The sequence below is a fragment of the Astyanax mexicanus genome, chromosome 2 (assembly GCF_023375975.1).
Source record: "Astyanax mexicanus isolate ESR-SI-001 chromosome 2, AstMex3_surface, whole genome shotgun sequence".
Lineage (NCBI taxonomy): Eukaryota > Metazoa > Chordata > Actinopteri > Characiformes > Acestrorhamphidae > Astyanax > Astyanax mexicanus.
Window position 1 is genome coordinate 42,594,752 of NC_064409.1, and position 17,499 is coordinate 42,612,250.

General features: G+C 36.0%; 1 protein-coding gene across 1 annotated transcript; it reads right to left on the reverse strand.

The window, feature by feature from the left end:
* Nucleotides 1-9,231: 9,231 nt before the first annotated feature.
* snupn (snurportin 1) lies at nt 9,232-16,858 on the reverse strand. Its single transcript, XM_007228547.4, has 9 exons — nt 16,716-16,858; nt 15,816-15,978; nt 14,428-14,605; nt 13,739-13,843; nt 13,061-13,157; nt 12,876-12,973; nt 12,686-12,763; nt 12,509-12,589; nt 9,232-10,264 (listed from the first exon to the last, which is right to left on the reverse strand). The coding sequence occupies exons 2-9, from the start codon at nt 15,971-15,973 to the stop codon at nt 9,971-9,973; spliced, it is 1,089 nt and encodes a 362-aa protein (XP_007228609.1). The 5' UTR covers nt 15,974-15,978; nt 16,716-16,858; the 3' UTR covers nt 9,232-9,970.
* Between the last annotated feature and the right edge of the window lie 641 nt (nt 16,859-17,499).

The following is a 17,499-nucleotide window of genomic DNA, read 5'->3' on the forward strand; positions in this document are numbered from 1 at the left end:
GGTGCTTGGTGTTAGGCGGTATGGTGTTTTTCACGACGTTTTGTGCTTGTAAATAACCCCAAAAGTTAATTAATTAATCTATTTCGTTTATTAAATGTTTATTTTCTTTTAAAATGCATTTTCTAAGAGTCTAAAAGCATGTTGTGCACATTGCAACCACATTTTATTTATTTAAAAACGTTTAAACATTTGCCATGCTGTGAATTTGTCAAATTATAAAATAGTAAAGATCTAAATAATAAAGGCAGTTGTTTATTCATAGCCAATAATATTATAAATACATACACACTACACGTATATTATTTGACATTTAAGAAATATAAATAATCATTAATTGTTGACTAAAATATTTATTGACATCCATGAGCCTTTTAATCACGGAGGACTTTTTTTGTGGCATTCGGCAGAAAATGAAGCTGTGTTGGGTGAGGTCTCCCTGCCTTGCGATGTAGACTTTAATATAATAATATGATATAATATAATATAATGTGATAGTACAATTTATATAACATTAAATTCTTTGTAATAGAATAATAGTAATAATAATAATCACGGAAGGTGAGAGAGGTCTCGCGCACAAACGCGCTCACAGTCTCGAGCCGGTGGACTTCCCACTTGGAGGTAAGCCCCTCCCCTTTGGAGCTGTGGACCTCCCATTTGGAGGCAAGCCCCTCCTCTTTGGAGGTGCTCCAGTCTGCAGCAATACATATTTGCGGTTTTCAGGCTTTTATCTTTAGTTGGGAAATGGAGCTCAGAAAAAAAGCTCCAGCTTCAAACTCCCCCCTGCCGGACACACGCAGACACTGCAGCCTGGCTCAATCCTCCTCCTCTTCCTCCCTCCTGCTCTCCCTCTCTCTCTCTCTTTCTATCTGCTCCATTCATAAAAATACCACTCCGCCATACTGAGAGAGACTGCAGCTGTAAACACACACACACACACACACTCTCTCTCTCTCTGTCCAAAGTCTGAGTGCAAAAAAGCAATAGGGCGCAGAATGTAAGATAATGTTTTAATGTAAAACTAGATTTAACTCGTCTTAAATTAGCAAAGTGAGAAAAAGAACACCCAGTTCAATAAAAAGGTAAGTTACAGTGAGATGACTCTCTGTGTGGGCGGGTCTGTATGCTTTAGACCAACATGATTGGCAGATCCAGCACCGCCCACCACAGAGCTCCTCCTTACTGCTTTGTTTTCACACTGACAACATCCTGAAAAATCCACACATAAAACTCCTTCAGAAGGACAGACTTAAAAGACACCCCTCTAAAGAGTACCCCTCTACAATAACTGTACATTAATAAACAGTATTATTTTTTAATTGACACTAATAAAGACATTATTAATCATTTAACACTTGAACTTCTTTATTTATTATTATTTACAACATTACAGAATTAACATTTTATAATATTTAATAATGTCTTAACTACTGTCTATTAATAATTAGTCGAGACATTACTAAGCCACTTAACAATGTTTATTCTTGTTGTAAGTACTTTTAATTGATGTACCTTTATTTTAAAGTCTTGCCAAAAACAGTACTCTAAGTAATTAGTGTTCTTTCATTCTCCCATCTTTCTCAATTTGTTTAGTTTGTTGTCAAGCCCTATTTCTTAAAACCCATTAATGTATGGAAATCACAAATAGTACAATGGAGAGAAATGTTTGGTTAGGGTTAGGGTTAGGGTTAGGGTACCACTCAAACAGTACCACTCAAAAGTTTGGACACCTTCTCATTCAATGTATTACATTTTCCCCCCCTATATTGTAAATGAACACTGAAGTCAACCAGACTATGAAGGAGCACATAAGGAATCATGTAGTAACTTAAAAGGGTTAAACAAACCAAAATACTCTAATCACACGTGCTGTTTAATTTGTGGTACCTCTAATGAACTTATCCACCTGGTCTTCATACCTGTCAAGTCTCCCGTTTTGGCCGGGAAACTACCGTATTTTACTCCTCTTTCCCGCTGTCCTCCCGTATTAGTATTTTCCCGTAAATTTCCCGTATTTTATTAAAATAAAAAAATATATATTATTGAGGATACAGGGCACTGACCGCTCTGTGTCTCTTAACCAATCGTGGAGCCGGTTCAAGGAAAAAGTCCCGCCTTTCAGGAAAAACAGCCAATCAGCTTGCAAGGAGGGTCAGTGTGGGGAAGCCCCGCCCTCCTCGCTGTGAGTTCAGGCAGCTTTTTTCTAAAAGAAAGGTAACGGTAGTCTAATCATGGAAACTGTGATGAGATTTTTCTGATAGCTGCTTAAAAATACTCCGAAATAAAACACACAGATTAAACCTTTTAAAATAAAAAAAATTACAGCTTGTGACTCAGTTTAACTAGAAATGTGGAGAGGACCGACATTAACTGAACTGATCAGGGGTGGAGTGATCAAAAGGAAGAAGTATTAATTAAAAATTATTGCGTAGGCCCCTTAGGACTAATTTTTACTGATGGAATATATCTGGTCCATGTCCTTTTAGTAAAAGCTCATAATACCATTTTTAGGTCACCAACAGTCATTTTGCAGAATTTGTGCACTCTTTGTTCAATTTTAAATCCATTAAATAAATAAAAAATATATCATATAAAAGAGTGCATTTATTACAAAAAAGACATGAAATCTTAAATAAAAAAAATATATAGAAAAGGGTTTTTAATTTGGCTGTATTAAAAGAATGACATATGTAGGAATGTCCACAACATGTTCAGATTCTGATAATCTAATTGTAGTGTAAGTGTTTCACATGTGGTTATTTTAGATTTTTTGTAAACCTGTTTTAACATGTAAGGGATACTGAACCTTCGTTGGGCTGGTGGGACGGCTTTAAGCGGACAGAGGAAAATATCCCTTATTTTTAAATCTAAAACTTGACAGGTATGCCTGGTCTTTTTGATGAGAGTCCTGATGAATGGTCTTTGTGATTATCCTTAATTTCTTAACATTACCCACACAGGGCTATTTACTGTATACCAACTCTACCTCTTCACAACACAACTCTCAAACACATTAAGAGGACAAGAAATTCAAGTAATTAACAAGATGTGCAAAACTGTCATCGAAGCAAGAGGTGCCTATGTTAAATCATCTGAAATATAAATAACATTCTGGTTTGTTTAACACTTGTTTACTAAATAAGTCCATGTATTTTCTTCATAGTTTGGAGGACTTTAATGTTAATCTACAATGGAGAACATTTTTAAATGACTAAAAACACAAAAGGTGTAAACACACTGAATACTCATTTAACCTCATTAAGGTGCTACCTAGAACCACCACCTGACATCAGACACATAAATGTTTTTAAGGCAGCATAAACCGATTTAGTTCTGATGTAAATACTTTCCAAACTGGCCAAACAGTTTATCAATGGTGGGATACAAAAATAATAATATACATTGTAATAGTAACATAAAAAAGTCATAGGCTCCAGATATGGGCCACGTTATAACAGTTTAAACACATCTCTATTTCTGAGACACATTCATCAACCCAAATTTCTCCAAGTACAACAGAAACACCAGTTATACTGTAATCGCTGTGCAATGAATAGATTTGCATATTCCATAACCGGCAGCAATCAGATTTCAGTCGGCCTGACTGAAGATGCATTTGACTACCAAATGGAAATACATGTGAATCAAATCCTATCAGAATCTATTTGGATACTAGTCACATGAAGGAGCCACATGTAAATGGGGTATTAGTGTTCTCCCCCAACTGTGTTGAGGTGTCGAATGACCGCAGTTCAAAAACATGTTGCTATTTGGTGGTCCAGTCTAGTCAGTACCTACTGGCAATCACTGAGGTCAAGGCAGGAATGTACCCTATCGAGTGGGTAGGTCTACTCCAGTTCATTGCAGGGTACCACACACACATTTACTTACTCACACCTCAGGGGTATTTTAGCATAGCCAACTCAACTACCATGTGTTTTGGGAATATGGAAGGAAACTAAAGTACATGGAGGAATCCCACAAGGACACTGGAAAAAACAAACCCCTCACAGTCTGTTTTTTTTTTTTTTTTTTTTTTTTTTTACTGTATAACAGGTTATGCACTGTCAAAAAATCTAGATTTTTTTTATCAGGCAGTAAGCCAGGCATTAGCTGGGAGGGAGCATTAAAATAAACATAAATATTATGAAAGTGATTTTATCATCCTCCTACCTTCAGTCAACTAATGGGGTCAGCAGGCACTTCACCTTATCCTCCTTCTCTTCCTCCTCCTCCCTATTTCACATAATACAGGCACAGACAGTGCTATTCAGAGCTTTCTGAGAAGACAGGTGCTGAGGGTTCCTGGAATGCAACGCATGACCTATACCTTTCATTTCTCTTAAACCACACAGCTGTCAGATGTTCTGCTGTTAATTATATGTACTAAAACCCACTGTAAGTGAGAAGAAGCCCTTTGTTATTTGTGTACCATCATTTCCTTTTCACTCACTGGTTTAGTGCTATTGGTCATGACATTAAAGAAAACAGGACGATAAAAATCTGTTTTTCCTTGTGTTTGCCATGTTTAGCAAACAAGATGTACTATAGTAGGAGAGTATACTAGGAGAGTAACACAATTTCAATTCTCTGTATGTCCTGTACATATGCGGTATTGACAATAAAACTACTTGACTATAATTAGAACCCAAGGAAACAATATAAAGTATCACCAGCCAAGGAATTTTATTAGTCCTATGTGAAAGATGTGACCAATAAACTAAATGTATTTAATAATCAGGATCAGTTACTAGATTTAGTATACTAAAAACAAAGGTGTCAAAAGTATTTACACTCATTACTTAGGTAGAATTAAAAATAAAAGAGCTTAAAAATACTTCTGTAGAACTTGAAGTATCAACTCAAGCTTTTTACTCAGGTACAAGTGTAAAGGTTCTGCTTTCAAAACTACTTAAAGTATAAAAAGTAAAAAAAAAATGTTATGTTAATGTTATATTAAAATGTTGATGTTGAAAATTGGTAATGCACTAGGCTCCCTGTTTCAGCTGCATATATGCCCATTGAAGATGAATGCATTTTAGTACAATGTAAATATATTAAAGAAGCTTAGTTGGGACATTTCTCTTGAGTCTCTGGTATTGCTCATCTTCATACTAGACTACATACGTCGGCTATGTTCTTGTAGAAGTGTGGGCGTGACATGGTGTCGGAATGGTATATGTTTATATTTTTCAACCAACCAAAATCAGATTTGGATCTGGATGGAGAGATTTATCTGGATAGTTTTTATTTTTTTGTACAATGAGAAGCCAGAATGAAAATGTGCAGATATGAAATGGGAGTAATGGGAGGCTGTTTATAAAATGTAAGGAGTAGACAGTTCAGATAATTGTGTGAAAATGTAAGGAGTACAATTAAAAAGTTGGCTTAAAAAAGGACTCCAATGAAGTATAAATAACCAAAATGTCTACTTATGTAAGATAATGAAGTATTTGTACTTACTTACTTACTGGACACCTGCTAAAGACATAAAGGCTAATTTACTGCCAGTCACACTCATTATAAACATCACTTTAAAATAAACATTTAAAACAAGCATCATACTATGCCACAATTAAAAGATTAAGAAGAAAAGTACATGTTGGAAATACACTGACATGCCAAAAATCATGGGATAGTTTAAGCAGTTTGTAAATTGCTCAAAGTGTTACCTAAGGTATTGGTTTGGACATGCTCACTCCTGTATAAGTTAAGTGTGTGTGTGTTCAGACACCATTGAGCCTGCCTATGATAAGGCAATGTGAATAACCAGGAATAATTATTCAAGGCATTACCACCCACAGTGATCTGTGCAGTGGGTGGTAATGGTCGTGAAAGGTGGCATCTGGCGAGAACGTCCATGTGAAGAGACAGCGTAACTCTGGCAGAAATTACATCCAAATTTAATGCAGGAGTTTCCCCGGTGTTTCTTGGCTTTCATGGAATATTACAAAAGTCATGGGACAAGATTCTAGTTCCTGTTCCAAAAAAGGGTTATAACATCTTTAAGAGCCATAATCAGTGTTCTCAAGTCTCAGTCACACGCACCTCAGCAAGTACATACGCTCACAGGGCACACATGGTATTTCTCACCATCCATCGGCTGTTTATTATAATGTACTCTCGTTGAGCCAATCAGAATATAGATCGCTCTGTTGTTAGGCAGACCTAGTCAAAGAGGGTGGAGTTTCAGCCAGAGTGTCAGGTGCGAAGAACTGTCCCCCTCCCCCTTGGTACAACTGAAGACGAACTGCACGCACTCACCACTTGTAAGGCTTGTATATTCTGTGGCTAAATCTGAAAATCTGAAAACATAAATTGATAGAATAAATTAATGTTTTGGGTTGTGCTATCATTGACAACAATTCACTCTTTCTTGTTAAGTCAAAAACAATTTATCCTATAGTGATAGGCACCTATAGGGCGCCACATCATGTTTAACCTACTGGATTGGCATTTCTTTATCAGAGAAGCACTTAAATGCACAAGTTGTCACCTGTTTATCACATGTAGAAGAACCATATACATCACTACATCCAATTTTGTGTAATGAAAAGATAACTCTTTGGGACAAAGTCTAGTAGGGGTAGCATATATTATTGTAGCTTCTTAATAGCTGCCTTTTCTTTTAGAATGGCAGAAGGGGACCCACAGATGGGAACTTATTGAGACTCGTTATTAAACCTCCTTTACCTAGAGGGCACATCATAATTTATTGCAAGAGGCGACATCCTAGTGGACATTCTATTACGTTTTTCCCATAATAAGGGCAGCCTATACAGCACTTTAGCTAAGCTTATTTAATCATAGGGGCCTGGGGGGACAGTCCCCCTCCTGCCCCACCTTGAGTCCACCAATGATTACTACTCTTAAAGATTGTTAAAACAAATCATGTTAGATAGCATCCTACCATTCTCAACCCATATCAGCAGGTTACAGTCTAAGGTAAAGTCTAAAATTGATTTCTTATGTAAACTTCTCTGACCTTACTCAAATGACTATCTGACCCATGTCAGCTTCAGAGGTGTCAAGTAATGAAGTACAAATACTTAGTTAGTTTACTTAAGTAGAAATTTTGGTTATCTATAATTTACTGGAGTAACTATTTTTGACTTTTTACTTTTACCTCTCACATTTTCATCTCCTTACATTTAAAAAAATACCCTTGTCACTACTATTTTATATATTTTTTTTATTCAGGCATCCAGATAAATCTCTCCATCCAGATTTGGAGTGGATTTAATTGTGATTGGATGAGAAGTATGAATATATACCATTCAGACACCCTATTGGTTTATATGTGATTCATTGCACATGTACACATCACACATATGCAGCTGAAACAGGGAGCCTAGAGCATCCCATTTTATTTAACATTAACATATAATATAACATTATAGTCATTATGGCTTTTAGAAAAATGTTTTGGGGAGAGGGGATAGTGCACTTAGACTCCTGTGGCACGGCCTAAGCTTTTGTCCTTAATGGCATTTTTCTCCTTTTATTTTACTTGAATAAAAAGCTTAAGTTGATATTTCAACTTCTACAGAGGTATTTTTAACCTTTTTTAAACGTATCTATACTTCTACCTGAGTAGAAGAACCTGTTTGGTGTTCTTTATTACTTAGCCATCCACTTTGCCGTAAATGCTCCTATTAAAAGAAAAAATTACTCACTTTATTCTGCTTAAAAATTGGGCATCATTACACACTTGTACTATTTACTGGTAGATGCTCATTTACATATTCTTTTTGGTTTATCTCCTCAGTTGTTGCAGTTTTCATCTTCTGCTCATGTTGCAAGTTCCCAAAATGAATGCAGAATCTGGTTTGTCCGTATTTCAGTCTGCATCTTTCAACTGAATATTTCATTGAAGTTAAAGAAGTTTGGGAGTTCCATTCCAGATATTTTCCATTAAGAAATATTGATACTGATAAACTTTAGCCCTTTATCCTGTTTTACTTGCTATTGTTTATGATGTTTTTATGTATTATATGTGTTTTTTAAATGTTTTGCCACTCTGCCATTATAAATAAGGTGTTCTTAATAAACCAGCAAAAATAGAGGTTAAATCAAATAAATCAACACAACACAAAGCACAGTTTTAATTCACCATAATCAAAAGCACAAGAGAAAGTCTACATATGAATGGTTTAAAGTAAACAGAATAAAACATTTTAAATGGCTCTTAACCAAAGAGCTGACTTGGCCAGAACTTCTTCACAGAGATGTGACAGACTGATCTTCGGTTCTAGGAATTGGTTCGTTTTCTGCGAAAAGTGGTTCAACCTGTTTTAGGGTCAGGGGTGCCAATTGGTTTTACTTTTGTTGGTCTGTTTCTGTTCTCTTTCTAAGTATTATATTTTGAATGAGGATGTGAATCCATTTAGTGTGACAAATATGTAAAATATGCTTTCACAGCACTGTATGTAGTTTTGTAGGTATTGGCTTTGATTAGTCAGTTCTTAAAGCAAAGGCTTCGTCCTGAGCCTTATACATATAAAAAACGCCCTTTCTGTGGTCTTGTTTTCCAAATTGAACATGAGATTTGAGATGCATTCTTAAAAAAAGCAGTGGAAAATGCTGTAACAGCAACAAAAATTACCCAAAACAAGGTTATAGCAGCTGCGTCACGGCAGAAAACACGGTGAAGCAGAATGTGTGCAGAGTGTGTGGTTTTAGAAGTGTTTTGTTATTAGTCACGTTCTGCTTTCCAGGAACACGCAGCAGCAATCGGGTTAAACCTACTGCTGGTAAAACAGACAGCTCTACTGAACACGGCTCTGAAAAGGTTTTGATAGAAATCTGAGGTCATATCTGATGAGGAGTTAACACAGTCTAAAGGCTAAATGGCAGAAACCACGTTTTACAAATTGTTTTACACTAATTATAAGGATATATTCCGTCCTAAAATGTCACAGTCAATTTTAAAAAAAGAATTTGTTTAGCATAATAGTTTTTTGGCTGAACATCCAATGCTGGCATACTGCAGCATGTCCACATGTATTCAGATATTTTTAAAAACAGTTTAAAAAAAGTTTGTGTCTGTATTTTAGCTGGTGTTTCTATGTATGATTGCTTCTTACACCTTTCATCTCCGTAGGGATGGAGAAAAAAAAAAAAAAAAAAATATATATATATATATATATATATATATATATATATATATATATATACACACACACACACACACACACAATAAATTAATAAAAAAACATACAAAAATCAAGCTGCATTTCACCATAAGTAAAATTAATTTATTAACAAGGCATACAAAACATGTCATACTTAAAAGTACCAAACTCAAACTTTCTTCAGTTTTCAGAAATGTTCCAGTTTGGCATACAGACCCTCAATTTAAAAGCTAATCTAAAATATAACAATGATCAGTAAAAGCATTCATCAAAAGACGCTCGATGAATGCTTTTGCTTTTGGTCCACTTCCTTCAGATGTAGTTTATGAATGAAAATTATGTGGTAGCAATTACTTCAAATAATAGTTTTCATAATATGTATAGATCTGAAGAGTACTGCATATATTGAACAAAATGGTTTAGTGCAGCTCTGAAGCACAGACACAATTGGTAAGGTGAAATCTGTCTTTGGAACACCACTGAAGGAAAGTGAAAAATCAGACATGACCAAACAGCCTCTTTAAAATTAAGCAGTACTGTACAGGCTTACTCCATGGAAATATACTGTGTAGAACTAAACCCTGCATCTTATTTCCTTGTTCTGAGGATGTCACAAAAAACTGGTGGTGAACATGCTTGCAAAAGGTTGCTAGAAACCAGTCATTCATTGGAACCAGCTTCATTCCATTATCTAGCTAGCTTTAACTTAACAGTCCAAAATCCCCAGAACAGGGTAAGCCACAAATCCTCAAACCCCAGTCTGTCAAATCCACAACTTCTCAGTGGATCTCCAAAATGCTGGGCTTAAAGAACTTACAGTCAGGCTTCTACACACATCAGGATTCCATGCGCTCCTTCTGGTTGCTATTTGTTGTCTGGTTCTCTGGTGTGGAGAGATGCTCTAACTCATATCTGCCGTTCTCTGCAGGCCGAACCTCAGTGGACGTCTTCTTGTGCTCCCGGATCTGCTGCATTTGATGACAGGCATAGTCAGGCTTAGTGGTAAGAGGACACTGTGGCACCTCAATGCCTAAGATGTCTGCCACCATGTAGGGCCTGAGCCAGCCTACTAGAGGGGTGCTTCCAGGGGTGTAATGAGTCTCACGGTGGTAGAAAAGTAGGCCATCCACCTGGAAAGGCAGAGCAAGCAAAATGCATATTTATTATCAAGGATCTGTATAATCTGTCTGAGTGAAAATCATAGAAACTGAGAAATATTCACTGAATCTGCAAGAAAAAAAGGAAGTGACTATTTGCATGATGTTACAAGTAGCATTTGGGAGGCTATATTTAACCCTTCATTAAAAAGAGAGAAAAAAAAAAAAAAACAGAAAAACACAAGTGCACGTCTTCCAACCAATAAAAGCGGGAGTATAAAGGCGCAAATCTAAAGGAGCCATTTGGAAACGGTGAACAGAATTTGGTTAATATTTAGTATTTAGTAGTTTTAGCAGTTCAGTCCCTCTACATTTTTGAAAATTCTGTAACACTTATAGAACTATAGAAAAATAATTAGCCAACAAACAACTAATTTTTACAGACATATTACTGGTATTGGTATGTTGTGAGCTAATAGTAGCATTATAGCTAGCTCCTTAACAAATGTTAGCAAACTCCCAATGGACTTACTTTATGTTTACAGTAAATATTAAAATCTCCTCTAAAACGAACAATGGAGGTAAAGTTAATTTCAGTTTATGTTAATACAGGTATAATTTGTTGTTAGATTGTAAGAAAACGGTTTGAGTTAGTATTACCTGACTATTAAACCACTAGAATTAGTTATATAACTAGATAATAGTTCATGCTTTTAGAGGATCTCAGTTAAGGTTATTTGCTTGAATCGAGGTTTGCGATGGTTACGTAATTTGTATCTTATGTTAACTTAGGTGATTGCTTAAGGTTTTATATTTAATATGTTATTCTGCTTATGTTTATTTAAGCTAGATCTAGTTATTTTTAAATCATGCTGAGGGCAACTGGGAGTTTAGTGAAGAATAAACTAGTAGTTCAGTTGTAGTATTAAGTTAGATCACATGGTTAATAGATTTATAAGTTAGTTATGTTGGCAGTGAATGTACTGACACTCAGCTCACCCTTTACTGTGTTGCAATATCACGATGAATGCACAAAAAAACATGACAAAATATTAAACAAAAGCTTTTACATTGATTTCCATATTAATACTTGTTGCAATAGTACACACTGTTACAGTCATATGAAAATGTTTGGGCACCCCTATTAATTTTAATCATTTTTAGTTCTAAATATTTGGGTGTTCGCAACAGCCATTTCAGTTTGATATATCTAAAAACTGATGGACACAGTAATATTTCAGGATTGAAACTAACTATTGTACTTTATTGTACTAACAGAAAATGTGCAATATGCATTAAACCAAAATTTGACCTGTGCAAAAGTATGGGCACCCTTGGGAGAGTGATGCGAAATAATCCATTTCTGCAAGCACGCCACAAACACCTGTTTGTGGCGTGCTTGCAGAAATGGCTTCTTTCGCATCACTCTCCCATACAGCTTCTCCTTGTGCAAAATGCGCTGTATTGTTGACCGATGCACAGTAACTCCATCTGCAGCAAGATGATGCTGCAGCTCTTTGGAGGTGGTCTGTGGATTGTCCTTGACTGTTTTCACCATTCTTCTTCTCTGCCTTTCTGATATTTTTCTTGGCCTGCCACTTCTGTGCTTAACAAGAACTGTCCCTGTGGTCTTCCATTTCCTTACTATGTTCCTCACAGTGGAAACTGACAGGTTAAATCTCTGAGACAACTGTTTGTATCCTTCCCCTGAACAACTATGCTAAAGAGTCTTTGTTTTTAGATCATTTGAGAGTTGTTTTGATGAGCCCATGATGCCACTCTTCAGATGAGATTCAAATAGGAGAACCACTTGCAATTGGCCACCTTAAATACCTTTTCTCATGATTGGATACACCTGGCTATGAAGTTCAAAGCTCAATGAGGTTACCAAACCAATTGTGTGCTTCAGTAAGTCAGAATAAAAGTAGTTAGGAGTATTGAAATCAATAAAATGATCAGGGTGCCCATACTTTTGCACCGGCCAAATTTTGTGTCCATCAGTTATTAGATATATCAAACTGAAATGGCTGTTGCAAACACCCAAACTTTTATCACTAAAAATGATTAAGATTAATAGGGGTGCCCAAACTTGTTCATATGACTTAACTTCACCTGGGTTAAAGCTGGGTGCAAATAGCATTGCACTTAAGTAATGTCCTCACAAAATGGGGAAACAGAAAACAATCGAACAAACAATAACAAAGAAAAAAAGGTATGAGGTAAAAATTTGTAATTTAACAATAGTCTATATTAAACATATAAAGTGACTGCTCTTACGCTGAAGCTGTAGTCATGGGCCAGGGCCTTTTGAATGGATTCTGTTGAGCAGCTGATACTGTTCAAATTAACAAAACGGAACTGCAAAGAATTACAGAAACAGCAAATCACCTAATTAGTACATTAATTTATTTATTAAGTTATTTTTTAAATGTATAATACCAGTGATGCACTTACAGGGTTCCGTTTGGCAACCTCTGATAGTCCATCCACTTCTTCAGCCTTAGACTGCAACCAGTAGAACCTGAACTCTGTCTGGTAAATACAAAATATCTGTTACTTCAGTCTAATTATGTTAATTATTATGCAGGTCTAATAAATACAGATTAACCATTAGTGAATAACAGTGTAAAAATCATAGACTCACAGGGCAGTCATATACCGGATGCCCCCTCCAGCACATTACATCCAGGATATAGTAGGTTCTGTCCACTTCACTATAAATGCAGTCTAGGATGGTGTAATCTGTGGGGATTACAGAACACAAGATAAGGCTATTTAATACATTTAAAACCTTTGGGGGTCTGGCTTTATGCAAAAAAAATTACTGACCTTTCCCCATGGCTGAGTTGTGTCTGTTCCCTCCAGGTAGCAAAGAAGGAAAACGATTTACACAGTACCCACTTTTAGTGTACGATGCAGTGGAACCCTGTTAAACATTAAAAATATAGTGAGCATAAGATTAGCATATCTGATCTTACCTTAACATAATAAGCTTTAGCATGTTATCAATGTTCTTCCCCTGAATACGAACAAGCTAAAGCAGATAATACAGATTCTATTGTAATTGTGAAGCATGTAAAAGGTCTGTCGTATCTATGGCTGACTATAAACAAACAGGCCGGTGTGACTTTCGGCCAAACCATTATGACCAGATGACTGGGACAGGTTGTTTCCAAAATAACAAAGGTTTTGAGAGACTGCTGTGTATGGAGCTACTTAGCCACAGATCAGTCAGAGAGCCCATGTTGACCCTTGTCCAAAAGCAAACCATGTACATCCATGACTGAGCCTTGGACCAAGGTATCAAGGTTGCCTTATTATTTTTTTTTTTTACAACCCACAGACATCTGGGTTCATGTGTGCTTCATATCCAAGAAACGAGCCAGATAAAAAAGTTAAATTAGATTGAGGATTAGGTTTGACATCACTGACTCATCACTGAGTCCTTTTTTTTTTCTCGAAGGACATTTAAGCTTGCATCACTCAGAAAAAATGACAAGCCCAAACCTTAGATGCAACAACAAGAGAGCGCTTGCCAACAGGACAGACCACCAGCAGCCAATCAGAACTAAGATCCGCAGGCACATCCACCAGCCACTCTGACAACATCAGCTGAAAAGACAAATAAAGCATCTTAAGGAGAAGCACCTAAAAATATTTAAAATGTTAAATTTACCCAGTTTCACACAAATGTGTAGTTTAATTTAAAGTGCATAGTCAGAAGGACATTTAGGTCTTCTGACTATGCAATTGTTTTTCCAGAATTCTGGAACTAACCTATTGTTTCTCTCTGTGCACCCTGTGTTTCTTTTGTTTATATTTTTTTAGCTAAGTGCTATAAAAAGCCATAAAGCCATTGGTGAGTGTAAGTATAAGGATTAAAGACTTTACTGATTAATTTTAGAAGCTTTGAATTTTTTTATGCTGACAGTTCCTAATTATATGTGGTGACTTGATTCAGGCCTGATTCACTTAATCATAATAATTATATATAACATAAAAAAACTCTCTCACCACATTCATGTTTAGATTTTTTGATTTCATAATAAAGACAGCAACCACAAACCACAGGACTCACTGAAAATGTTGTAGCGTTGCATAATGCAAGAATGTCTTGCTACCTTAACTGTGGAGTTGTACATACAACATTTATATTACAACTTTTAAAACACTCAGCATGTTCACTATATTCTAACCTGGTTGGCGTAATGCTTTGGCAACTTTTTCCGCTGCTCAACCTCCATCCCCTCATCTTCTGCCTCATCCTGCTGCTGGTTCTTCTGAGTCTTCTCCTCCTGCTCCTCATCACTGTCTGCCCCCGTCCAGTCCCCCTCTGCCAAACGGCGGGCGTGATTCACATAGTTGAGCCTTTTCCTACAAGCACAACATACTCATTTAAAAGCAGCTTCTGTCACTACATCTGCAATTTATAGCATTGACTTTCTACTCAGGCCTTCAAAATAAGCTGTCTTGACATTATCATTTCATTAAGACAACTATGCTTAAAATGGAAATCCATTACAGATTATGTTTTCCCTTTAAGTTATAAGTTATATTTGCTAATGCATAAACCCTAAAATGCAGAAAATAAAGTCTACTATATATTCTATAGTATACTATAATATATATATTCTATATATATTATAGAGAAACATTACTTTTATTTGTAATAGGAATGCACCAAGTATTCGTCAACAGAAATGATTAGGCTAAAATGGCAAAAAAAGAAGTTTCAGTGTTCTGCTAAATGTAATAAGACCAAATAATTTACATTAAACAATTTATACTAAACTGCCTATTTATGCTAATTCATATTGTGCTTTCTTGCGTTGTCTGCTGGGATATTTAATTGTTTAACTAATGTTTAATGTTTAAACAATATTTTTATTAAGTTATGGGTGCAATAAAATGAATAGAATTCAGATAAAACAGTGCAGCAGGCCTGTCAAGGTCACTTAAACATTTAGGTTTTCTTAAGGGAAATAAATACATTCTCAAAAAGTATTTTGAAAGCATTGTATTGAAATAATAATAATTAACTCGAAGCAAAGATCTTAAGATTAAAACAGCATGATATTTTAGGAGTTTTCAGGAGTTAAATATGTCTTGCGATACTTATCCACAAGTAACCTAAACAAATGTTTGATCATTTTGGGTGGCAAACAGCAATGCTGGTCTTTTTATGTGAGATGTATGGGAACACACACACACATCTGTCTGTATCTGTTACATTTAAATACAAGTATTTGTTTGATAGAATGATTTCAAAGTACCTCAGTGCATTTAAGTTCCAGGATATGTATGAAAGTAACCTACCCTTTCTTAACCAAGTGTTTTTAAAAATGTGTAACAAACATAATTTTCTCAAAATCAGAGGAATCCAATCTTATACACAAAGGAACAGCGAGGCTACAGGTTTTCGTGCTAAACAACCAGAAGCACTAATGATTCTGATTCTACTTGTTTAATAAATTGGTCAGTCTTCAAACTGACAAGCACGTGAAGTGTTTCTGCTTGGATGGGCATTCATCTGGCCCTATTTGAATAATGTGTGCTTTACTGAATGATTAAAGTGGAATTTTACTCTTTCTGTTGCTCCAGGAATCTCCTGCGCCGTTCATTCTGCTCCAGAGCGCTGTATCTGCCCTTATACTGAGCCAGGCGGGGGTGAGGGGCAGCCGTGCTGTTGGCTTCTGTAGATACAGAGAAGCTGGAGGAGAGAGCCTGGGTCAGGGCATCCATCAGGGCTGTATAAAGACAGGAGAACACCTCAGTCAGCTGAGGGACATTTACACATCACTACACTGCCTGACTTTTAACATAAAGTGGACTTGAAAGTGGACGAATTCCCTCTCACGTGGGATAGATGGGGCAGAGTGTAAGTTATAAGTGTGTCTAAAATGTAAGACATGTTGCCTACTAAGTCAGGATTCTGATGCAGGACTGCACTTAAATGAAGTTTAATATTATGGGTAGCATTCTACTTATTTGGGTGAAACACTCAATCTGTGAGTGAGCTTTCGATTCCACAGGGCAACGTAGCAACACTGCCTTCTAGTGAACAGCAAGGCATCAAGTTAACCTACTTCCAGTTTCAGACACAACCATATGCATGTGTCTAGTGAGCTAGCCAGCTAGCACACTTAGCTTAACTACTGTAGTATTTCTACAGTAAATGCAGGTCTACACAGAAAGGTGGAATGACTGTTATTTCTGTCGAGAAGGAGCTTCCGGCTTCGGTTATAGCGCTCCTTCCGATTAAAATGTTATACAACGGTGATAAAACACGTGCTAACCGCTAGCCAGCCTCTGACTACAGCTAACTAGCCAAATAGCATGCTAGGGATAACCAACATAATAGCCACATGTTTAACCTCACTGTAGCTCACAACTCTTAAACACAATCTCTCCGACTTTCAGCCTCGTCTCTGTCCGAGGATAATCATGTTAAAACACAGTTTCAGTATTACAGCAGGACTCGAACCTGGTGTTGTGGAGGCGGCGGAGTGTGTCAGTATCACCGCAGGAGCAGCAGCAGGAATGTGTGTCTGGAGCCCGCTCACATCTCCCTCCGCCCGGCTGCGTCACCACGCCGTTCAGTTCAGCACTAAAAAAAAGAGAAACACACAAAAAAAATCTCCATAACATATATCATTGTAATTATGCCATTACTAAATACTGTGATGTAAGCTATATTTGCATATTTTATGGTAATTTTGATTAAGACATAGCTCATCTATTTTTAATTGTAAATAATGTGGTCTCTCGGAAGCATTTTTTTTTTTCAAACACATAAAAAAAAATCTAAACTGCTGTTTTTTTGTTCTTACTGCAATATAATATATTCATAAAGAAAAAATATTGAAGAATACACAATGATTTTTCTGCTAAAGTAGCCTTAGGATTTTAGGATTAGGAACACAAACAATGCTTCCTTGTTAAAGAGCTATGCTGGATTTTTTTTGTAAATGAAAAAAATAAAACATGTGTGTCTATTAAAATAATTTAAAATATATATTATTTTTATGTGTTACATTTGGTATTTTTATTGCATGTATTTATATAATTTTACACAAAATATTACACAGCCCAAATTAAATAAATAAATAAATTCACTTCTTCAGAAAAAATAAAATAGGGAATTAATGTATATTATTACATAATATCATAAAGATTAAGATAAAAAATCAGATTTTTTTCTTTATGCAAAGTTTTACGTTATGATTTTGTTGCCAATGTAAAAATGAGAAGAAATAATAAAAACCTTT